Source organism: Tamandua tetradactyla, chromosome 14, assembly GCF_023851605.1.
Source record: "Tamandua tetradactyla isolate mTamTet1 chromosome 14, mTamTet1.pri, whole genome shotgun sequence".
Classification (NCBI taxonomy): domain Eukaryota; kingdom Metazoa; phylum Chordata; class Mammalia; order Pilosa; family Myrmecophagidae; genus Tamandua; species Tamandua tetradactyla.
The window spans coordinates 14,042,205-14,067,968 of NC_135340.1; the positions used below are offsets into that span (position 1 = coordinate 14,042,205).

General features: G+C 36.5%; 1 protein-coding gene across 1 annotated transcript; it reads left to right on the forward strand.

Annotated features, from left to right (window-relative positions):
• Positions 1-11: 11 nt before the first annotated feature.
• On the forward strand, positions 12-23,780 carry FBXO33 (F-box protein 33). The gene is made up of 4 exons (XM_077126877.1): positions 12-945; positions 18,849-18,959; positions 19,491-20,176; positions 21,727-23,780. Exons 1-4 carry the CDS (start codon positions 341-343, stop codon positions 21,996-21,998), a joined length of 1,674 nt encoding a protein of 557 aa, XP_076982992.1. The 5' UTR covers positions 12-340; the 3' UTR covers positions 21,999-23,780.
• Positions 23,781-25,764: the final 1,984 nt, after the last annotated feature.

Sequence of the window (25,764 nt, forward strand, 5' to 3'; positions counted from 1 at the left end):
CTCTTCCGGAAGCCGCGACCGTCGGCGCCCAGCTCCTCCCACCGCCAGCGACGTCAAACGCAGCTCCTACCACTGCGCTGCTTCCGCCTCGAGGCGCGGGGAGAGCTGCCGTTTCCTTATCTTAAACCCCGCCGCTTCCACGACCCGAAGCAGTGTAGGGGAGGATTTTGTAGCTATGGGAGGTATAAACCTCGGACGCACGTAAGCAGAGCTTAAAAGGCCCGAAACTGACCGTCTAGAGACCACCTCCTCAGAGGCCTTTCCCCCTCTCCGCTCCTTGTGCTCCACTTGGTTCCGCCGGGGACCCACGACGGTTCCGCCCCCTTCTTCCTTGTCATTGATGTTGTTGTTCTTGTCAGTGCCGCAGCCCCGTCCGCCGGGAGCTCGAACCCGAGCCGGGGCCGCCCGAGTAGCGCGGTGGCGGCGGCAGCGGCTGCGGCTGCAGCGGCTACGACGGCTACGAGGGCTGCTCCGGGGGCTGGGGGGGCGGCCGGGAACCGGCGGCGGGCGGCGGGGCCGGATGGCTCTGTGCGGGCAGGCGGCGGGCGCCGCGTCGCTGCCCAGCGAGCTGATCGTGCACATCTTCTCCTTCCTGCCCGCGCCGGACCGGCTGCGGGCCTCGGCTTCTTGCTCGCACTGGCGCGAATGCCTCTTCTACCCGGCGCTCTGGCCGCAGCTCCGCATCAGTCTCCGCGTCTCGCCCGCGGAGCAGCCGCGGCTCGAATTCCTCATGCGCAAGTGTGGCTGGTTCGTGCGGGAGCTGCGCGTTGAGTTTGCCGCCGAGAATTACCTGAGCGGCGGCGGCGGCCCGGGCGACGGCGGCAGGGCGGGCCCTGGGGCTGTCGGAGAAGTGGAGGCTCTACAGCTATCAACCCGTTGGCTGGAAGTGCTGCGCACCTACTTGGAACTGGTGCTGTGCGTGCTGGTCAGCATCCGGAACAACAGGTACGCTGGTCCTGGGGCTCGGGGTCACCTCCTTTGCCTCCCCCGCACTCCGAAATAGATTCAGCGTGGATGCGTCGTCTGTCTTGGGTGTCTCGTGCTGTCAGTTCTGACCCGGCTGTTTCCCTGAGGTGAGAGGCTATAACGCGACCCATCATAATACTTCATAAACAGCGGTGGGACTCGGTGTTTCCCAGGCACCATCTCTGGCGCCTTCCAGGTACTGTCTCATTCATCCTCTCGGTGGCCATGGGATGGACCTGACAGGCGACGTCATTCATTTTGCAGATAGGAGGGTGAGACTTGGAAGTGACGCCTGTGAGTTGAGTCTTGGGAGAAACAAAACATAACCCAGATTTTCTGGGGTGTTTTGTTTTGTTTTTACGCTGGATCTGTCCATTAAAAATAGGTAATTCTTGGCGGAGGAGGCGTAAGGTGTGCTACTGGTATGTCATAGTAACAAAACTGTCCCTAAAAGAAACCTTTGGCTGCCATTTTCCTACAGAAAACAGTTTTGTCTGCGCTAGTCCCAAAGAGTAGGGAGTGTTCTTTAAAGGGATTGGAGAAGGGGTTGATCATCAAGGTTGGAAGTCCCTCCGATGGTCCTCTGAACTCACATTCTCCCCAGTGATTCACCTAGAAGTAGCACGGTACAATCTAGGGGTGCGGGGTAGGGGGCGGGGGGGGGGGGAGTTAGTGTCTGCAGAGGTAAGCAGGTAACTGCCCTTGTTTTGCATTAGGAATTTACTGTAATTCTGGGACTAACTCCTTGTGTGCTGATCCAGTATCCCAATCAGCATTTTCCTTTATTTCCTATTACTTCAGATTTTCTGAATCTGACTATTCTAACTCAACCTTACGATTAAACTATGAGTTGGAAGAAAGTTCAAAAATCAAGAGTCTGAATAAACCGCAGGAGCAACTTAGTAATAATTTAGCAGCTTATAAGTACTTTCACATTCATTTCTCATTTGATCCTTCCAATGACCCTTCTATTTTGTAGAAATGAAACTGATACTTAATACGGTCAAGTAAAATTCATATTATCATACCACATTGTTCTTCTCTAAGAGCAGTGTCCTTCCTTTTACAGTAAAAACCCTAACAGCATAATGTTGAAAGGAGTTGAGAGCAGGGTCTGGTTTAATGCTTATGTGTTTCTGTATGTGAATCCTTAATTTTGTGTCTGAAGACAGGTCAGGAGATAATAACTCCAAATTGTATCTGGAACATGCATCACTACATGGCCTTGTATATCCCCAGTTTTTCACTTAGGATGCCCTTTCCATTTCCTTACTTTTGATTTTATCTGGCAAGAGAAGCTTTTGAGGCTATAAATTAGTCTTGACCAGACTGGAAACTCTGTCCTGGGGTTGAATGTATGGCTTGAGGACCAACTGACCACAGAAGCTGGAAAGAATCAGAGTCAGTGAGCACTTACTACTGATGAAACCAAGACTGAGGGTTAATTTGGCGAGTACCCATTACATGTTTCTGTTCTGAGATCAGATACCACTTCTGTGCAACCATCTGAAAAATGTGTGCCTTTGGTTCCAAGTAAGAACAAGTCTTCGGCAGTGCCTAGTATCTTTTAAGTGCTTTAATAGCTGAGCAGATGGATGGATGAATGGGTGAATGAATAATATTTCATAGGCAAAATAGTTTTGTATTTCATCTTCCCTTATTTATTTAGTTTTGTTTGTTTGAATATCTTCTCCCTCCCTTCCTCACCTCTACCACTTTTATTAGCATCCCAATCTACCTGTCCTTCTGGGTCAGCTATCACTTCTATACAAATACATCATCCCTGAATTTAAATTTTCTTATCAACTGAAGGGATCCTGCATCTTGTGCTGCTCTGGTATCATATTCACTGTGTATGCGAGAAATTAAAAGTGTAGCCTAACTGTATGGAGCAGTTTCTACTTCTGATATATCAAAGTGTATTTTAAAATAAATTTTCTTTACATGTATGGAAATAAATTAATCCCACCTTTGTTTTTTTTTAAATATCTTGAGATACTTCTGGTAATATTGAAGGAATTAATATGAATGTTAAAAATATAAATGGGGGTGATTTTCTTTAAGTTTTAACAAATTTGAAACTTATTAAATCCAAGTTGCTTATTTAGTATCTCTTATAAAGCCTATCCTTATTTCTTTCTGTCACCACATGAACATCAGACTTCAGGTTCAATGAAGGCCCAAAACATAGGGTAAAATAACTTATTTTAGTATACTTGCATCTTTTTTTAAAACCATACAGCTTTAATAACTAACAGGGAGAATGAACTGTTTACATTTTTCTTTATGTTTCCAGTTTAAATTTACAGTGGTTTGCCTTATGATTTCTGCCAGTCTATAAATTTAAAAAGGGAGTATAATAATGCCTATCACATCTCAAACTTTTTGCTTCCGGCTTTTGTGCACAATTCCTTTATATGATTCAGACTGTTATTTTGTTGTGTACCAGTTATTTTCATGTCCCGCAGGAAAAGGGCTAGAGCTATGATCTTGAATTGTGAGAACTTTCAAAAGATACTGCTCTTCTGAGAGGATAATTTGACTTTTGTTTTACTTAATTCCTGGGTCTCATATGCACATGTCTTTTGGAGTACCATAGCTTTATTGATATCCTGGGGGTTAGCAAGAACTGATGAGAATCGAGGAGGAGAGGTGTATAGAAGTGGCTCTTAGAGGGTGAAATACAGGCTTCGTGGTTTCAGAGCTCCTTTCTCGTAGAGGGGCTAGAATCTCTGCCTTTTTCATGAACAGAAAGTGTCCATTAGGCTGTATTAGAAGTTAAATAAGCTGAATTTCTTCTCTGATCATTCTACCAGAAATTGTACTTAGAAATGCATTTCTGGGATTTAATCTGGTTGTCAAGTTGAGTACTGCCTGTCAGAATGCAATATTTCAGATACCTTAGGAATAAGGAAAGTTCATGGTCATAAGGTTTATGATAAAAGGTAATAGACCCAGTCACTAAAAATACTTATTCTCAGACAGTAGCCATAGTTGGATTAACATCGTCTGGTTTATGCTTTTCTGGAAAATATGAACATTTTATATAAGCTTTTCTTTGATGGAATGCTGTATTTTGAGCAGTACTTTTTTAAAAGAATGAACATGGCAGCAGTGCAGAAAGACTATTATATGAACTCCATGGACTGCCCATTTCATGGCCATCTCTGCTTATAAACCCTCTTAGTAATAGAAATCTGCTAACAGTTCTTAGACTTGGTCATGGTGATTTGGCATGCACAGTGAAGCAGAGTTTTCCTTTGTATTATTTTCTCAGCAGCAGTCCACCAAAATCCAAATACCTGGAAATGACTTGATGAAGGTGTGATCCCCAACAACCTTCAACCTTTATTTTTCTTGAAATATTTCCCCATTATAGTGTAATAAATACATGTGACAGCATTTCATTTTGAGAGCTTGCTTTATTATTTATCTATCTATCTATCAAGAGACCCATTTACAGAATAAATACTTTAAAATATATATATTGGGACTTTTACCAGTCTACCCTGACCAAGAAGGTAGGTTGCCTATAGAGAAGGGAAGTGAGGCTGTGTATTTCCCAGCAGACTCCTTAGCTTAAAACTGACAAATTAAAGTGGTTCTGTAGGGACAGCCTCAAAATCAGTAATTGAAAAGAGCAGGGACTGTTAAAACGTGCTAAGAAACTAATCTCCCAAGAAGGCTGCTGTTAGAGGGATTGGAGCTCTCTGAACATAGGAGCATTCTTACAATTACTGAGAACTGACAGATGGAGGATAAGAAGTAAAACTCAGCAAAAAAGATATTATTTTTCCCAACTATGTTAAATGAAGCTCTTGAGCAGCTTTTGAGTAGAGTGATTAAATCATTTCTGTTTTAATGTGTTAGTTCTGAGACAGTCTTGGAAGAGTTCACCCAATTTATATAGGACCTAAAATGATAGTTATAGAAAATTGGGTGCTTTTTTCCCTCCAAATATTGAGAACTTGCTGTGTGTCACACAGAGAAGACAAGGTCCCTATTCTCATGGAGTCTACATTCTAGAGGGGGAAAAACAGGTAAACAAATGAAAGATATTATTTCAGACTGTGAAAATGTCACAGTCTTTAAATAAAAGAGGACTATGTAATAAAGGGTGACTAGGTAGAAACATTGGCAGAGTCCAGGAAACCTCTTTTGAGCAGGAGATTTGAGCTGCAACATGAATGAGGAGAGTTAGCCATCTGAAGATCCAAGAGAATAGCATTTCTAGGAGAAGAAACAGTAAGCACCAAGGCCTTAGGCCAAACAGAATTTGGCCTATTCCAACAGTAGGAAAGAAAGTGTGGCAGGAGTCTGGTGAGTGAGGATGAGCTTGGTGTCATGACGAGCATTAGGAGAGAGAGGGAGGGATGGGATTTTATGGCCTTGTAAACCATACAATGACGTTTTCACTATATTTTAAGAATAGAAGTCATTAAAAATTTTTAAACAAGAGAATGATGTGATTTAATTTGCATTTTAGACAACCACTCTGGCTGCAGTGTGGTGAATAGATTATTAGAAGAGAAAGACAAGTTGGAAAGCTGTTATAATCTCGGCAAGAGATGATGGTAGCTTGTACTAGGATGGCAGCAAAGGGGATGAAGAAAAATAGGTTGGAATATATTTTGTAATTAGAGCCAAGAGGACTTGATGATTGGATGTGAGTAGTGAGAGAAAAGAAAGAATCGGTAGTTTCTATCATTTCTCTGTAAGACACACTCTATTTTCTTGTCTTTACTACTATAAAAATTATGTCTTAATGTTAAATAGCAATTTTTAAATGTTAATCTTATTTAAATATACCTTTTAGTGTAACTTCTGAGATTTTAGGTTGACAGTAATTCTTACATGGTAACTGAGTAAGTGAACTTGTAAAACAAGTTCTAGGAAATAGCTCTCAGTTGATGGATTCCAATAAAGCTAGTGAGTAATACTGTTCTAGGCCATTGCCATATTTCTGGGCTCTAAAGTAGTGTTGTCCAATCTGGTTAGCCACTAGCCACATAAAGCTATTTAAATTTAAATTAATTAACATTAAATAAAATCAAAGATTCAGTTGCTCAGACTCACTAACCTCATTACAAGTACTCAATAGCCAAATGTGTCTAGTGGCTACTATATTGGACAACATAGAATGGAACATTTACACCACAGCAGAAATCTCTGTTGGACAACCTTTCTCTTAAGTGTTTTTGCTCATTTGATTTAACTGTGGTTGTTCATTATTGTTGCGGATTGAATCATATCCCCTACAAAGACATGTTCAAGTTCTCACCCCTAGTCCTGTGAATGTGAACTCATTTGTATGTAAGATCTTGAAAGATGTTATTAGTTACAGTGAGACCATACTGAAGCATGGTGGGCCTTGATCTAATTCGACTGGAGTCCTTATAAGCAGAGGAAGTTAGGACACAGGAGGAGACAGGGAAAGAGACAGCCATGTGATGGAAGCAGAGATTGAGTTATGGATTGCCTACAAGCCATCACCAAAATGGTGCAGACTTAAGGGAAAGAATAGCCCTGTAGACACCTTGATTTTGGACTTCTTATCTCCAAAACTTAGGAGAAACAATAAATTCCTGTTATTTAAACTAACTAATTACAGCAATCCTGGCAAATAAGACAATTAGCATTTGCAAGAATAGGAAATAAAATTATCAAAGGTTGTTATGTGGATGTAATTACAGTTGATATTGAATATGGACTAAGAAGAATAGAATTGGCCTGAAAGCATTTCGTGCAATGAGGTAGATTATTTTAGCTTTTATCAGTTTAGAAAAGAAAAAAAAAATGTGTTTCATAAGGTCCTTCATGGTATTCAGAAGGGTTTTAACCTTTTTAAGAGCATCTTCTTAAAGTACCAGATTCTTATGTATTCTCCTTTTCCCACAGATAATTAGAGATAGCTGTTTTAACTTTAATTTAGGATGACTGAGTTCCACTGATACTACTTACTACATCAAACAAATAATTCTGGTCCTCTGAATGAAAGGAAATATACCAAAGTAATGCCAAAGGTGAAGTTCCCCAGTTCTGAATCTTGGAAGAGAGAACAAGATTATCATGCCTGATCTCAGAAGCCTTTTGGGTCCCCAGTTGTGGTAAACAGTCCAACAAGAATTCCATAAGAAGATTAAGGTTTTCAACCCTCTGCGTTTAGACTTTGTGGAATAAATGTTGGACTCATAGGTGGTTAATATTGCTTTTGGAGAATTGCCCAAACTAACCCACTTGATCTATATTTGTAAGTGTTTAACAAAAACTGTAATGGCTATTCAATATTCATGTGTAAATTCTTATACAGAAATAAAATATTTCTTTTAAGTGGAATTTTAATATACCTATTTCACTTGTGTATTACTCAGGAACTGTGGCTGAGAACTTAAGTACAAATCATAGGATTTGAAAAAAGAATTTTCAGTTTTCTGGGCAAATACATAATTTTGGATGGATACCTAATATATTATGTAATTGAAAACTGTTCTGTGGCCTAAATTTGTATGTGATGAGTAGCTAAATAGATTCTAGTTTTTGTCATGAACCTACTTAAATATACTGTTCAAAATTTTTATTTAATGCCTACTAATGTCCTAGATTACTGCTGGGAATATACCAGTAATCAAAAGAGACAAAAGCCCTGCCTTCATAGAGCTTATTCTAGTGGAAAAAGAAGACAAAAATAAACATGTAAAATATAGTGTAGCTCTGTTAATAATAAATGCTGTGAAGAAAAATAGAACAGTGAAGGGAGTATCCAATGGTGGAGTTGAGAAGGAGTATTGCCCTTTAAAATAGAGCGGTTAAGGAAGGTTTTAATTGCTGAAATGGTGTTTGAAGTAAGAGAGGGAGTAAGTCATGTATTTCTCTGGAAAAAGTGTTTCTAGACACAAGTAGCAGTGTAGAGTGGCTCCGCAGTGAGAGTATGGCTGGTTTGTTCAAGAAACAGAAAAGGGAAAGGGATGTGGAAATCAGTAAACTCTTAGTTTAGGCTTTTGTAAAGACATCAACAAGAGTCTCTTGCAATAATCCAGTCAACAAAAAAAGGTGATGATGGCTTTGATGAGGCTGTGATCAGAAGTGATGAGTGGCCATATTCTATATTTATTTTTCTCTGGAGGCCTTTTAGAAGTAGAATATGAGTATGAAAGTATTAGATATAATTGTTTTATTAATATTCTATTACCCTTTTAATTGCTTTTCCCTAAATATATCTGGAAATATTTTTTTCCCTTTTTGGCACTATCTTGCTTTTTTTTAGAAACGACAGTGCTTCTTTTACAAAAGCACTGTCATTCATAAAAAATACTTTAGATTTAGACGCAATTTATTTTCTGAAAACTTGGCTTATTTTTGGTGTCACCTCCCTTTACCACTAACTACGTGTCCAACCAGTACCCTGTTCTTGCAGCCCTTACATAAATTTGGGTCGGTTAATGAATGGCCCAGAAATTTCCTGGTCTTCCTTACTGTAGCCAATTGGAATTTTCCTTTCCCTCTTTTCTCCTCCCTCACTTTTCTGATTAATGTAGACTCATTATTCCTTGGAACTTGTGTTGGTCTAGCCCTTTCATTAGCTGTGAGTTCAAGATGGTAGAACTAAACAGAAAGGAGGAAGGGAGTGGTACCCAACACAAGGATGTTTTCCTTTTCCTTGCCCCCAGTTCACTGGTTTCATCACCCAAACACTAGGCCCTGTTATGTCTGTTTTTCTACCCAGGCATCCATCATGTATGCTCTTTTTCTACTCTGCTTTGTAAGGGGACAAGGAAAAGGGAGAACACAGGAGCCAGAGTTGGCCTGTCTTTTAACCTAGTTTGTTTTTCAGATGTTGCCAGTAACTTCAAAAATGAGTCTCACTCTTAGAAATCTCAAAAGGACAATTTTGGTTCAAGGCAAAGAAGAAAGGTAGTTACCTTAGGCAAGAGCCTTTGAGCTTTTCTAGCTTAGCCCCACTTCCTCAAGTTATGAAAGCTAAGCACCCATACCTCCAGGGCCAGGGGGCTGATCAAGGGCCAGTCCATATTGCTAGTGCTGCAGAGGGCTGAGGGGATACGTTTTCCCAGAGAAACAGCGATACCCAACCACCCTTACGAGGAAGCTGAAACAGAAGCATAGAATAGGTAGGTGACTCACCAGGGTTATATAATTAATATATAAAGTAATTGGCTGCCTTGCTTGCTAATGTTCCTTATGAAATGTTTGAACATACATAAAAAGTAGACACAGTATTCCCCCATATATATCCATCATCCACATTCATTCATTTATAGATTTTTGCTTTATCTGTACTTTTTTTTTCCTTCCTGAAGTATTTTAGACCAAATACTTGACATATACTGTACTTTTACCCTGTGTACTTCAGTATGCAGCTCTTGACAAAGTATCACCTGATAAAAGAGAGGGAAAAAAGTCATTTTCTTTTTTTCTGGATGGGCACCAGAAATCAAACCCGGGTCTCCAGCATGGCAGACCAAGAACTCTGCCATTGCGCCACCATCACCCACCCAAAAAGTCTTTTTAAAATCTTTATTTCTATTCCAAGAATCTAAGCTCATGCATGGACCCTTGGAATTTAACTGCCATAACTTTTCACATCATTAGTACACAATACATTTAATAATTAAATGAGCAAAAGATTAGGAGAACAGCCTATTGACTGAGTTTCTACGTTGTAGGTGCGTAATTATCTGGTTTAGCTCTAAATCTAGAACTGATGACTTTTTAAAATATAGTTAAAGAAGGACATAATTAAACTGAAGAAATTCATTCTCCTTTGGCCACATTTTATGATGTTGTGCTATTTCACAACACATTTTAGGATTTGCAAAGCACTAGTAGGTAGGTTGTATGCTCTTAATATTACCATAGGAACTGTGCTAAATGAGTTTGGAGAACTAAGAGAAAAGAAAAAACATAACCAACTGAAATGTTTTCCTGATATGTTATTGTTACATCCTTTTGAGCAAGTATATGTTGTAGCTGTCTTACAGAAAAGAGTCATTTTTGCTTCTTCAGACATTTGCAGATTCAACATTAAAATCACTTTAATTAAAAGGATTATGTGACACAATTCCTTTTTACTTATATGGTCTCCTGGCCTGAAGATGAGGCATCTATTTATTGCCACAGTTCAGCAGTTTTTATTCTGAGGGTTGTTGCCTGGATGTTCTCTTCAGTCTCTGTTTTACCATCAGATACAAAAATGAGCCAGCCACCTGGAGGCTGTGTGTAGAGTGCCTTGGCTTTGCCACATGGTTTAAATTAATTTCAGCATGGTATATTTGAAAGCTGCCCTTGAGTTACCTTTTTTTTTTTCCTGTTTTAAAATGTATTGTTTTTCACGTCACTCAGTAAGTAAATTTTCATTTTGAAGTACCTAAAATCTCTTCCCCCCACAATAATCCACCAAACACTGCTCTAAAATATGCCACTCAATTTTTTCTGTCACTTTTGGCAAGACCATTGTATTCAAAGACACAGTTTTATCATAAGAAACAGCACGAATGAAGTGAGAGTGAGAACCCTGGTCCTCTCCCTGCCTCTGCCCTAGTTAGCTTTGCACTCCTGGACAAGTCTCAGTTTCCTCATCTGTAAACAGAGGAGCTTGAATTGGATGATCCCACAGATCTTTCCAGGTTCAAAATATGTCTGTGATTACATCCATAAGGAAAGTTAGCAGTGTTATTGTTTCTACTCTAACAAGATTATTACCATTTCATTACTGCAAATAAAATTATTAAGTTGCCCTGAGTGGCATGTTGGTAATATTGCTAGAATATCCTTAAATGTTGTATAGCTGTACCTAAGCTAGCAGAGTTTCCTTGTATTAACCTCAGTTAAATTTTACTGTGATGCAAATTGCTAATTTTTTTTTTTTACATGGGCAGGCACCGGGAATCGAACCCGGGTCCTCTGGCATGGCAGATGAGCATTCTTGCCTACTGAGCCACCGTGGCCCGCCCATAAGTTGCTAATTTTTAGAAATGATTTTAAAGTTCTTATAAAGGTGAAAGCTATATAAAGCTAATTTATTATTTTTTCCCCTCAATTACCAAATAATGTTTCTAATAACCAAGAACTTGAAAAATACAGAAAAATTTCTCCACTCAGATAATCATTGGTAAAATTTGATGCATCCTTCTTCAGATTTGGAATAATAATTTACATATAATTTTGTACTTTTTCAATTAATAAATTATGCATTTTTCACATCATCAGAAATCCTATGAAAGTAATATATATCGGCTGTACAATAGTTAAAGTAGATGTTGATTTTTTTACACTCTTATTTTAAATATTCATCTATATTGAACATTTTTAAGCCCCCTACAAACCTAAATCAAATTATACATAATTTACTCATCTTTTGTAAATATCTTGCTCATAAAGGGTAACTTAACATAGAATTTACATTAAATCTATCAATTTCCCCATCTTAAACCCAGTGCATTTAGTATTTCATATCCATTTTCCCTATAAGGCAATAAAATCTCATTTGGGAGTCACACGCCCCCCACCTCTGCTGAAAATCATTTGTTAAAAAGAAATGTTACTGATTGGAATGGCTTACACATGTAAATATTGTAGAGGAAAGTTTTTAAAGAGATATGTATATATATATATGTTAAAATGTGCTCTACGGGATGATTAAATCAATAAAACATTTTTCTGACCATTTGTTTTCAGAAATATATACTATATAACTAAAAGACAGATTAGCCCTGAAATTGTTTATATATTACAGTCAAATTTGTGTATTAGGTCATGACAAGAGAATTAGTTTTCTTGGTTTTATTCAAAGAAATAATCAGATTTTTAAAAGCCAGGATTTAATTAAGCCTGCATTCTTCATAGACAAAAACGTTTATAAATTCCATGTGCTTTCCAAACATTTCCCAACTTGAATTTGAAACATGACCCTCAACTCCAACTGTGCTTCTTTGCGTTTAACAAAAAAAATTTTCATATGCAAAGGGTTCTGTATTCCCAGAAGCCAAGAAGATACTCACTAAAAAGTAAATAGGAGATACTTAAGACTTCCATTATTAAATTAGTCTTATTTACATTTCAAATTATCAACAAAAGAATCCAACAAAGAAGATGAAATTTACACATATGCTTAAAGTTTTACTGGTGTAGATTTTAGGGAGAAATACAGCCTAAAAATAGAAACGTAAATTGTCTTTTGCAAATTCTAAATTGAAATCACCCTGGGAGGTGGCATGATTAATATAAAAAAAAAAAAACCTTTAAGTGTCAAAACTTAAGATGCTTTAGTTCCTTTAAGATATTAACTGAAAAGTACAGTCTAGTACTTTTGGGGGGGAACAAAAATTGGACTAGAATTTTGAAGGGTAATCAAACACTTTATTTGTAACAAAATTCTTTAAGAATTTCCTAAGTAGAGTCTTTTATTTTCACCACAGACTGGTAAACTACTGATAAATTTCACTATTTTATTCTTTTATATATTTGCTTTATATTTTTATATTTGTTTTATTAGTTGTTATATTAGTTTTTGACAGCTGGGATTTCAGTTGATTAAAAAGTGAAATGTTAACAGGAAAATCATTTTCCCAGATTTGAAGCCTTACCAGCAATATCAATATAGCATACATTCATGGCTCTAGACCTAGACCTAAAATAAAATAGGTATTGATCCTAATGTACTTAATTTAGCTTTTCCTTTTCCCTATTTTTGAGTTAATCTTTAATAGTGATCCCTGTCATTGACTGCTAGGTAGGTACATGTGCTTTCTTAATTTAACCTTGAAGGAAAGTATTTGTTAAAACTTGGGAGTTGTAAGGAGAAGGAGCTTACATTGGTAAATATTACATTTTAAATGTGGACAGATCATATATGTAGGTCTGGAGTTCTTTTGGTTGCTCTTTTGTTCTTTTGTTTTATTGTTGTGTTATGTTTTTTAATATCCCTATAGGACTCTAGGCTTAGGTCAATGATTCTTAATCTTTTTGGTCAGTTTTTGAAGAGCTAATGATCCTTCTCCCACAAAGTACACATAAACTCAAAATTTTATCACCAATTTCTAATAAGAACCCCCAACTAGGAGTCCACAAATCCCCTGTTTGTACCATTTGGCTATATACATGTATATATTTTTCTAATATTGGTTTACTTTTTTTAAATTTATAAACTATTTTCCTTGTTAAATGTTGTCATATTTTTAATTTTATCAATTCATAAAATTACTATATGTTTTGCAGTAACAAACTGAAATGTGAAAACTGGTAAATAATTGATGCCTATTAGAGAATAAACACCATCAATATATGATACTTACCATATCCTTACACCTACACTATTTTTCATTCATTCATTTTCTGTCCTAACCCCAAAGTAATGTAAATCAGAATCAAAGAAACAGGTACTTCAGTTTAAATTTATATAAATGAAAAATATTTATCAATGAGGAACCCATATTGATCATTCTAAGAAGTAATAATATGGGTTGTCTCTTAATTGAGAAGGTTATTCTCAATAATAGTACTAATACTGACAGTGTTAGAAATTCTGAGAAAAATAGGATGAGCTGTTTTTAGCTGTTGGTAACACTATTGGTACATGCTTCAAGACTGGTGCTCTGGGGCTGACCGCCAGCAATCCTTGGTCCTTGTCACATGGTGGCCTCTCTTGGTCTCTCCTTTCTCTTCTGTGTTCTGTTGGCCTTTAGCTTCTTGCTTCCTGTGGCTTTCTATATATATGTTTGAATTTCATTCTGCTTATAAAGGACTGCAGTGATAAGACTGAGACCCATGCTTACTCAATTGGGCCACAGCTTAACTGAAGTAACCCCATTAAAAGGTCCTATTTACAATGGTTTCACACCCACAGGAATGGATTAAGTTTAACAACATGTTTTTCTTGGGTACAAAGCTCCAAGCCACCACAATGACTAAATATCATGATGTTTACAAGAAGAAATTAGATGTTAATAATGTGATAATATTTTTCTTTCTGAATAACTTAAAAATTAGTTTGCAAATAAGAAAACTGAAATTCAGAAAATTTTTACATTTTTCTATAACTGATTTAATGACAGAGCCTGCTTTCCCATTCAATACTCTTTCGGCTTACCTTTAATTTCTCCTGGGGAACAGTTTGAAGGGTAAATAACGTTATCCTTGCTCATTATGTTATAGCTTATGTTGCTTGTGTCCACAGGAAACAATGATTGCTTCATTCAGGCCAGTGTGGTCAGTATAAAAATGAGAAAACAATTTATAAACACTCAAATGATTAGTACCAAGCAAAGGTAATATTCTGCCACTTCGTTACTGTCTAGGTTAAGTAAAATTATCCTTTTATACTAGATGTTTAGCAACATATATCACTCAGTGAAATAAAAGTATTACGGGGGAAAACTATGAATACTTGTATGCCAACAAATTAGACAACCTAGATGAAATGCAAAATTCCTAGAAACACACAAATTACCTAAACTGACTCAAGAAGCAATAGAAAATCTCAGCAGGACTCTGTACAGACATTGACTTAGAAATCAAGTGTCCCTGAAAAAGTACTGTCAAGGATCAGATAAACTGCCTGATTGGTGAATTCTACCAAACATTTTAAAAAGAATTCTTCTCAAACTCTTCCAACAAATTCAAGAGGAGAGAACATGTCCTTACTTATCCTATAAGACCAACATTACCCTGATATCAAAGATATCATAAGAAAAGAAAATTACACACTAGTTCTCTCATGAATATAGATACACAAATCCTTAATGATATACTGGCAAACTAAATCCAACAACATATTTAAAAGATTATACATCATCATAAGGTAGGATTTATCCCAGTAATGCAAGGATGGCTCAACATACAAAACTCTACCAAGAATAGAACATTAGAAGATCCACAAGGAAAGAGACTCAAATAAACTAACTAAACCTCACAGTTATACATAGAACACTTCAGCTAATAACAACCGAATATACATTCTTTTCAAGTGCTGAGAGGGAAATGAATAGCCCTAAATGCTTACATTAAAAAAAGAAGAAAGATTTCAAATCAGAGACCTAACCGCAAAACTGGAAGAACTAGAAAAAGAACAAGCTAAACCCAAAGCAGGAAGACAGTACCAAAGATTAGAGCAGAGATAAATGAGCTGTCTTGTCTCTGCCCTGCAAATTCTAGGCACTTTGTCCTCCTCAACGCTGCCTCCTTAACTCTCAGTAACTGCTGGGCTCTGTTTGGGTTCCCTCATCCTGTGTGGCAACCTGGAAACTCTCTAGGCCATAACAGAGGGCAATCATAGGGATCACCTCATTCTCCCACACCTTTCAAGGATCTCAGTCCTTCATTGCTTATTGTCCAATATCAAAAAACAGTTGTTTCATATATTTTGTCCAGTTTTCTCATTGTTTACCATAGGAGAGCAGTTCTCAGTTGTTTAATTTTTCATGGAAGAAGTAAAAGTCTTTTATGCGTGTGTTTTAACACCAGAGTATAGAATAGTAATTAGTGGAAATTGGGTTGAAGGGAGAAAAATACTGAGCTGTATGACTTATTTCAGGACTTCTCCCTCAATTGATCAGAAATTGATTGTGACACCTTTTTTCACTTTATATTAGAATCCTTATTCTCCAAAAAGTAATATTCATTCTTTTAGGTCTTTAAGTTTTTTACGTTTTGCTTTCTAGAGGAGGTTTTAAGAAACAAATTAACTGCTTTATATTTGTAAATGTGGTGGCAACTTTAGAAAGAACAGCGAAAAGGGAAAATATTTTTTAAAGCAAACAACCTGTTGTAATGATGTGTCCTTTAGAATCTGATATAGTGACCTTCCTCTTGAAAACATTTTTTGTTGTTGCTGTTTTTTTTTAAGGGGTAAATAGTGTGTTTGTTTGTTTTAAAGTTTGATGTCTTCCTTTGAAATTTTTTAAGAATACAGCTTTTTGTAGGCACATGGGGAGTTGATTAGGTTTACTAGAGTGAGTAATATGAGATGTTTTAAAGGTCAAGAAAAATTTGATTATTTCCATTAGTAATCCCTCTAATGTTTTCCTTAATATGTTCTACATTAGCTGCTGAATAACCTTTTCATTTACCAGTTGGATTCTTAATGTTTTTCTTCTTGATTTATGTTCAGTTCTTTTATATATAAAAAAATGACTAACATTTATTTCATGTTTTACCCATTTTTTGGTTTGTGCTATTTAGTAGGGTGTGCTGTTGTATATCGTATTTTTTCATTTTTTATTGTCAAAATTGATCTCTTTGAAAACCTTCTCCACCAAAAGGGGAAAGAGGGAAATGAGACAAAGTGTCAATGGCTGAGAGATGTCAAACAGAGTGGAGAGGTTATCCTGGAAGTTATTTTTATGCATCAAGTAGATATCATCTTGTTATTCAAGATGTAATGGAGAGGCTGGAGGGAACTGCCTGAAAATGTAGAGCTGTGTTCCAGTAGCCATGTTTCTTGAGGATGGTTGAATAATGATACAGCTGTCACAATGTGACTGTGTGATTGTGAAAACCTTGTGTCTGATGCTCCTTTTATCTACCTTGTCAACAAAGGAGTAGAACATATGGAATAAAAATAAATAATAGGGGGAACAAATGCTAAAATAAATTTAGTTTGAAATGCTAGTGATCAGTGAAAGTGAGGGGTAAGGAGTATGGTAGGTATAATCCTTTTTTTTTTCTTTCCTGTGTTCGTTTTATTTCTTTTTCTATTGTCTTTTTATTTCTTTTTCTGAATTAATGCAGATGTTCCAAGAAATGATGAATATGCAACTAAGTGATGATATTGTGAATTAGTGATTATGTATGTTGATGTTTTATTGTTTCTTAATTTTTTAATAATAAATTTTTTTTAAAATTGATCTCTTTCCTTTCTAATTTATTCTGTTACTTCTAAACTTAGAAAGTCTTTTCTCTCAGAAATTAGATGAAATCAATTTCACTTTTCAATTTTATTTTGATTTGACTTTGTATGTGTGTAACATATCTCTGCTGATTACTTTGATCTGTTGTATCAGGATTGGCTCTAATTTTTCTCTGAAACTGCTAATCTCTTGTCCTAATCCCATTCAACTACTCAGCTACTTCATAGTTCCTCCTTCAAAAAAAAAATATTCTGGTTTCATTCTTAGTAATCCCTATCCCAGTGAAAAATTCTACCATCCATGCAGTTCCACAACCAGAAAATTTAGCAGTTACTCTTGATTACTCTCCCTTACCCCCTATAGCTAGTTCAGCACCCATTCCTGTCCATTTTACCTCCTAAATATATCTACAGAATATCCGTTCTCTCCATCTCTACCACCAAAAGCCCAGTACAAACTACTGTTTTCTCTCATCTCTATTACTAAAATACCCTCTTAACTGGTCTTGCCACTTTGACTCTGCCCTCCTTCCAGGCTGTTCTGATTTTAGAGTAATGTTTTCCAGATATAAATGTAATCATGTTATTCTCTACATGAAACCATCTGTGGGCATTTTTTTGCTTTTAAGGAATAAACCAAAATTTTGTATTCAACATAGGACCCTATGTACCTCCACAGCCTCATTTCATTTTGTGTTCACCCTCTGTCTCTGGACTCGAGTCACACAGGGTTCCTTTCAGTGTCTCACACTCAGTTTGCCACCTTCAACTTCAGGAGCTCTGCACATGCTTTTTCTTTTCCCTGTGACACACTCCCTCCTCTCACCCCCTTTCTCCTGGTTAACACTCATCCTTATGATCCCATTTTAATCAGTTTATTTAAGAAAGTCCTCTGTGATTTACACAGACTGTCAGATTACTCCCTGATGTGTAGCACTCAAGTACTACCTGTCCTTCTCGACATTTTATGCTATTGTCCCCTCAGTATATAGTACGGTGCCTAGTACTTTTTAGATCCTGAGTGAATATTTGGTTGAATGAATACATAAATGATTATTCTTCGAGCTAAATTTTTGAATCATTGGGCTTTTCAGTGAAGTTAAGATTAATTTGGGAAAATGATATACTATCAAGAAATATTATTTTTCACTTATTTAAATCTTATCACTCCTTTAGACTATATGTATCTTATTAAAGTTATTTCTAAGTTTTGTGTTATAAATGGAATCTTTCATTATTATTGACATTTAGGGGCTTTGTTAATTTCTTTGTTTCTGTCTTTATCCAGTATTTTTAGTTTTCTCGCACTTTATTTAGAAAAGTGTATGAGGGATTTATAGCTAAAATGGTCTAAAACAAATTTTTTGCCTAGTTGTTGACCTCTTTTGATAATAAGCTGTGTGTTTGATCATAAAACTGAGGGAGAGGGCGGGCCGCGGTGGCTCAGCGGGCAAAGTGCTTGCCTGCTATGCCGGAGGACCTCGGTTCGATTCCCGGCCCCAGCCCATGTAACAAAAACGGAGAAACAGAATACAATAAAACAAGAAAATGTTAAAAAAAAAAAAAAAAAAAAAAACTGAGGGAGTATCTCTTTGAATTTTGGTCAAGAAATATTTGTTACTGAGACGATACCTTTAAGACAGTGCCGTACCCTTCAGGATTTACCAAGATGACTAAGTCAACTACTTTCAGAAATGGTTATAATTTAACATTTATACAAAACTTGAGGTTTTATAGTTCTTCCCTATGCCATTTTCTTATTTACTCATCCCTGAACCCTATAAAATTGGAATTATTACTCTAGATGAAGAAAATGAGTCTCAGGGACATTAAGAGACTTTTCTATGATCATTAAAATATTGAGTTACTGAACGAATCTTCATATCCAATCCTTATTCTTAAAAGCCAGTGTTGTTTCCCCTGTACTGTGTTGCTTTTCATTGTATTTTTCTGGAATATCCCTTCTGCTATGATGTTTTCATACATTATTTATTTAGATAATGTTTTAAAATTCTTCTTGTAGGAACCTCCAGAAGTTTAGTCTTTTTGGAGACATAAGTGTTTTACAACAGCAAGGAAGTTTGTCAAATACATACCTCAGCAAGGTGGATCCTGATGGCAAAAAAATCAAACAGTAAGTTATATAGTTAGCAAAAAGGGGCTAATATTAATAACTTCCCTTTTTTTTCTGAATCCTGAGAAATTGTAAGATAGAAATGCAATGATTTTTTTTTCTAAAAAGAATGTATGTCCTGGAAATGTCTTAACTATGAAATACAGTAATTAAAATATGCCATTTCATGTCCTAACTCTTTAAGACAAACCAAAGAACTTGCTGGATAATTACTGCTATTTAAAATAATTTATTTTTGCCTTTGCTATATCATAAATTGCATATCATCACTCTCATCTACCACACTGATGTCAATAAAATGGTACTTTTCCTTTGAGGAAGAATATATTTCTATATCTTTAGTACATCTTATTTATTATATTTACATGTGGATATTAGCTATATTTATGATATGACTTATGGGTTGAATAGATGTTAATTGAGAGAAAATGGGTCTCAACTTGACATGCTGTTTGTCACCTATTTTTAATAGTCAGTGTTAAATGATTAGAATTAAATGTTAGTGGAATTACTGTGGTGTTTTTCTTACAGAATTCAGCAGCTGTTTGAAGAAATACTGAGTAATAGTAGGCAACTGAAATGGCTGTCCTGTGGGTTTATGCTGGAAATAGTAACCCCAACATCACTGTCATCTCTCTCAAACTCTATTGCCAACACCATGGAGCACCTGAGTTTACTGGATAACAATATTCCTGGTAATAGCACTCTCATCACTGCAGTTGAACTGGAGCGATTTGTGAATCTACACTCACTTGCCCTGGATTTCTGTGACTTTACAGCTGAGATGGCAAGAATCTTAACTGATAGCAACCACGTGCCTTTGCAGAGACTTTCTCTCCTGGTCCACAATGTTTCTGTGATGCACAAGTCTCTGGACAATATGCCAAATGATGAGCATTGGAAATCCCTGTCCCGAAAGAGTACCAACCTTCGGGTCTATATAATGGCTTTTGATATCAAGAGTGAAGATATGTTAAAGATTCTCAAACCCAGTATACCACTAGAGAGGATTCATTTTGACAGCTACATCACTTGTGTTTCAGGAGCTATTGTTGATCTCATATCCAGGCAGTATGACAAGTTCCTCAGTCATTTTATACTGATGAATGATGTGATTGACACGTCTGGTTTTCCAGATCTTAGTGACAACCGAAATGAAGATCCGTTGGTTTTATTAGCATGGAGGTGCACAAAGCTCTCTCTTCTTGCAATTCATGGTAGGTGATTTTTGCTCACTATAATTTGATACTGTTATTAAACTTAAAATATTTTATGCTAATGAAAAGATGACATCAACCTCAATAGTGTCGAGATATCTCATAACAAGATGATCTGAAGATTCTTATCCTTTTAAATTTTATGAGATATTATTTGTTTTTTATTTTATTTTTTGTTTTTGGTATGAGCAGGCTCTGGGAATCAAACCCATGGTCTTTGGCATGGCAGGCAAGAATTCTGCCACCAAGCTACCATCGCACTGCCCAGTTTATGAGATATATCCCCAACAAGTGGAACAGTCATGTCTCAGGACTCATGTCTCAGCCCCAAGTGTCCTGCTTCAACTTCCCTTTAACTTTTTTTTTCCACCATGAGACTGGTAGTATTTCACAAAAGTGGTATTTGAAATTAATTTAGCTAAGAAAACAAACATGTCTACCTGTAGTAGGTATATTCCCTTTAATCAAAAGATCCCTTAAAATCACTGCACAGAAGATAGAGAAAGTGGAGTTCCTTTCATGCACACTGCCTCAAGCTTTAGATTCTAAGTGTCAAAATACTAATCTGTATACATTTCTTAAATGATGGTTCCATTGACTAAGCCTGTGCTTTCTTCTTGCTGGGGCTTTGGCGAGTTGCTATTCTGAAACAATGAAGAACTTTTTTTTTTCTGGTAGTTATAAGACAATTATAGGATACAAAATAGAAAGTCTATGAATGTCTCTTTATTAACTCTGTTTCATTATTTTTTGTAGCCTGCACTTGTGTATATCTTGTTTTTTAAGTTTTACTTTATAATTTATCCAGTCATCAGAGATAGTAGCAAATAATCAGTACTCCAAGTGGTAAATAAAATGGAGAGTTTGTATATAATAGAGAAATGTCAGTTCATTTAAAAGTTATTTCAAGCAAATGCGTAAAGTATTGTTCTTTTTTAAGAAATAAAATTTTAGATGCTGTTAAGCCCCTCCCCCATTTCCCAGAGGTTAACCATTATTCTAAAGCTGGTCCTTATCATTACCGTGACTTTTTAATACTTTATATATTTGCTACTGACAGTTAGCAATTTGTCTTTAAAGAATTACTTTATAACTTTAGACTATGAAGCATCGTAGGGAATTATTTTCATATATGGAAAATACCAATTCAGTATATGTTGTTAATGGATACATATATACGAAGTTAAATTGTGTTCCCTATGATAATATTATTATCCAAAGTCATAAAATTAGACTTTAAACTTTTAAGTGTCTTCTGTTTGACTGACTGCAGTGATATCAGAATAGGATTACATCACCTACCTTTCAAGCTCCAGTGGTGTTCTTGGAGACAGTATTAAACTTCTAGTCATTTTGTTTTTCTAGGATAAACAATCATGCCTCCTTTTCTAATTTCAATGTTCTTGTAAAGAAAAAGAATCAAAAGAGTAAATGAGATATAAATTTGAGGTGTCTCAGGAAGCACTGAGCAAAGAAAGAAAACTAACTTACCAAATAGACAAAGTCAAGTCCAAGGAAATGATCGTGCTTGTCTTTTGTGTATTTTTCAGGTTACACGGTGTGGGCACACAACCTCATTGCCATTGCTCGTCTCCGTGGCTCTGATCTAAAAGTGCTTGAAGTCACCGAGGAAAGCATTGATTTTGACCAAGGTGAACTGGCCGACCAAGATGTGGATCCAGTGCATAACCTTATTGAACAGGTATCCCTGGGCCTGGGTCAGCCTTGGCATGCGGTCATGGACATCGAGTCACTCAGTGTCTTCACTGAACCAAATCGTCACTTTTACAGAGAGATGCAAAGCTTCAGCGAAGGCATTTAGCTTTTTTTAAAATGTACAATTCCTGTGGTTACATATGCAAGTAGGGTCCTATTATGTTTTTTTTTTTTTCAGTAGTGTGAATTAATCCCTTTGTGCTGTGTTTAATCAGTATTAGCTTTATAGAATTATATATGTATATTCTACTTCTTGATCAAAGAACGTAGTCGGATATTGGTTTAGAAGTTCAAAGTGACAATGTTAAAGGCTTTCACGGTTAATGGACTTGTTACCAAACCTTAGGGAGATACAGCTGAAGGTTATCTGAGGTTGCTGGCTAACTTTGTTTTTCACTGAGTTACTCTACCTTTTTGATGTTTTTAATATTTGTATATCAAGAGTTCAGAGCTCAGGAGCCCAATTATTTTTATACATATATAGATATATATCCATAGCCTGGTGGATTTGTATGCAGTACATTGCGTCCATGCATTCTGACAGCATTTCATTAATTTTTATTTGAAATGGAAGAAGGGAGGATAATTTGGTCCCAAATGAGTTATCTTTAACAGAAAAGACAAGACTTTAACTTTCTTTACACATGCAATAGTTGATATCACCAGATACCATTCTGAATTTTTATAGTACAAGGTTAGAGAACGTTCCTTAATCCTTTTTTAAAAACTATATTTACATAAACATGAAAACTTAAATTGTTGGATTTTTTTTTAACTGTTTCTGACTTAATTTTATTCATCAATTACATTATACATTCAAGTTAGCTTTTTAGCCCAGATTTCAAATAGTGGAGGAAGAAAGAAACTGCATTCCAGGGTAAAACCTCCTAAAAGAAAATCATAACACAAAGTTGCAAACACACATGCTTTCAAGCAAACATTAGTCGTGAAATTCCTAGCAACAAGTCACTGTTTTTCTCTGTCAGCGCGCGTGTCAGCTGCCAAAGAATAGACTTAAATGAAGAAGTGCCCACATGCTGGCAGGGGCCGGCCCACTCTGGCCAGCCAGATACTGCTAGATTGTAATATTTAAGGTCGAATTTCGACCTGTGGTACACAGCTGTGCTGTGGCTCAGTCAGCAACCTCAGAACTCTGAAAAAACAAAACAAAAAAAAAAAAAAGAAAAAAAAACATGCACCTGTTTCACTGTGAATAGTGAATGTAAAGGAAAGGAAAAACTGAAAGCTTGTTCTATCACAGGTATGAGCTGCTATGATACATGAAGAACATTCCATGAAGTATGTTTTAAAACCTTGTTATATCTGAGAGGCTTTAAAAGCCGATTTAACTGTTTTCAGGGCAACCGCGGTACAGACGTGGTCTCTGTGAGACTTCCACCTGACCCCAGTTTTACGTGGTACGAATGTTGTGCATTTAATGTTAAAGGACAGTCTGCAATAATAAAGTTAGTAGCCAACGTGGGTGCCCAGCAGTGCTGAGACCTGGCTGCTCTATTGTAAGCTTTGGAAACACAATTTATGCAACAGATGTCCAGATATGATTCTATTTATGGAAAAAGTTTATATGTGTTTTACAAATGGTTTTACCATCTTATATTAAAATGACCTTTTGACAGGTGTGCACTGTTTTGTCTCCAGTGAGCACATACCATGCGGATTTTATATGTACATCAGTAGTGTGAATCCACTGGCACAGTGTGTGTAAATGCCAGATGTGGTGAGATTTTATCTTATAAATGTGATCAGATAAAATAACTCCTGACAGAAATTGTAAGGAAACCAGCTGAATGTTGACCTGATGACTGATGTTGTATGGTTTATGTTAAATGTATATTCTTTTAATCAATGAATAAAGCATTAAAAAGTGGTCATTGTAATATATTTTATTGTATGATGAAGCATGAAAACTTATAGTTTTAAATAAACTGCAACAATCCTTATATTGTGTATAATCATGTTAGCTCTTATTGTATTCTGGTGTAGCAAAGCTTAAATTCAGGAATACATCATAAAAAAGTCTTAGGCCGAACAGTTTTGAGTTTCAATTTTTTTTTTTTCTTAACTCAGCTTTGGCAAAATACAGGCTTAAAGGCAGCTGTTAGACTGGTTAACACAAAATCCTAGAGTGTTATGCACCTCCAATATATTATTGATATGGTAAGAGTTAGTTGACTATAGGAATTTCTTATTTTAAAAAATTCATACACCAGATGCAAAAATATGCCAGTATTAGGGTGTACGGGTGGTTCAGTGGTAGCATGCTCACCTTCCATTCAGGAAACCTGGGTTCGATTCCCGGACCATGCACCAAAAAATATATATATATCAGTATTAAATAGATCATTGATTGCTTCATTTTGCCATTGTAATCTCTATTCTTGGTCAAACAGTTCTCATTTGTGAGAAAGAAAATGATTTTTTTCCCTGCTTCCATCTTTCCTTTTTTAATCATTCTAGTCACTGCCTCTTCTTTGAATATTCTGGTGCTCACAAGGAATTGTCACTATACCTCCTGCTTCCTTATTTCCAGGATACTTCTGACTCCTTTGAATGAGTCAATATGTTTTATGTATTTAAAATACCAAAACAGAACCCAAAATTTATGAAAAAAGAATCTATTAATATACATGCAAGTGAAGGTTGGTGTAGTAACACACTAGACTTGAAGGCTTAACATCTAGTTTGTAGCCTAACCTCTGGCTCTAATGCCACCTGAGCATAAACTTACCCTCCTTAGCCTAAGTTTCCTGATCTGTGAATTAAGGGATTGGACTTGGTTATCTAAAACTGTGAGTCTTCAATAAAATTTTCAACTGTTAATCTTACAACTCTTGGGCATACAAGATCATCTTTTAATAAATGTATGGAAAAAAATATTTTCAAAACATACCTTAGTAATTACTTTCTCATTTTCCCCACTATCCTAGGAATAAAAACTTGGGGGGATTGGTGAGATGGGGCTTCAGAGGATGGTGTGATTACATTTGAATACACAGACGAAAAGCTAACTTGCTTTAGGGTTCATAGTGTCCATCAGACGGATCTTTATGAAGCCAGTCATACAAAATGGTGCTAATGGGGAAACACACAATAGATGTGAGTAATACCCACACTGTCTATATCAGTGCTTTCCAGACTTTTTCACATCCTGGCACACCCACAGAATACTGCACAGGATAGTAGTGTAAAGTGGAGGGAACCAGAGGGGAAAAAAATCATTACATTTTCTTTATTATACAACTGATGAAAAAAATAAAATACAGAAGATTTAGGGAGATGAATATGGAATTTGTAAACAACTTTTAAATAAAATCTTGTCAAATGTTTTACCTCTTCAAAATTTTAATACTGGCATCAATAAGAAGCATTCCACAAGTAGGTGATACTTTTTAAACCTTCTTTTAACATTCGTCATTTCAACTGTTTATGCTACTGAAATTATACCTAAGAAATCTAATACCTCTTCCTTTTCTTTGGCAATGTCATTTGATTTCCTGTAATAAAACAATTTCAGATTCAAGTAATTTTTTCATTACAAAATGAAAACATCAAAATAATGATGAAGATCCTCAAATTTATAATTATCGCACACAGTGACCCTGCTGCTAGCTTAGACAGCAGTGATGGCACATTAGCCACCAGCAAACAAGTATCTGGTATGTACGAGAGCAGACACTCAGAGGATGCAGTTTAGAGCTGCATCTGCCCAGAACCCTCCTCAGTCTCCAGCCTCCCAAACTCCCCCACACCCAACCAGCTACAGCTGGGCCTCCGCACCTGGGTTTCCTGTCTGTCCTTTTGATACCTGGAACATACTTCTCCCACAGCTTCATAGACCTTCTTGTGAGTGT

Excerpts from the sequence above, each read along its gene's own strand:
- FBXO33 (XM_077126877.1), top strand. The coding sequence starts at position 341 with ATGTTGTTGTTCTTGTCAGTGCCGCAGCCCCGTCCGCCGGGAGCTCGA. Across the intron at positions 18,960-19,490 it reads GATGGCAAAAAAATCAAACA|AATTCAGCAGCTGTTTGAAG; the intron begins GTAAGTTATATA and ends TTTTTCTTACAG. Across the intron at positions 20,177-21,726 it reads CTCTCTTCTTGCAATTCATG|GTTACACGGTGTGGGCACAC; the intron begins GTAGGTGATTTT and ends TGTATTTTTCAG.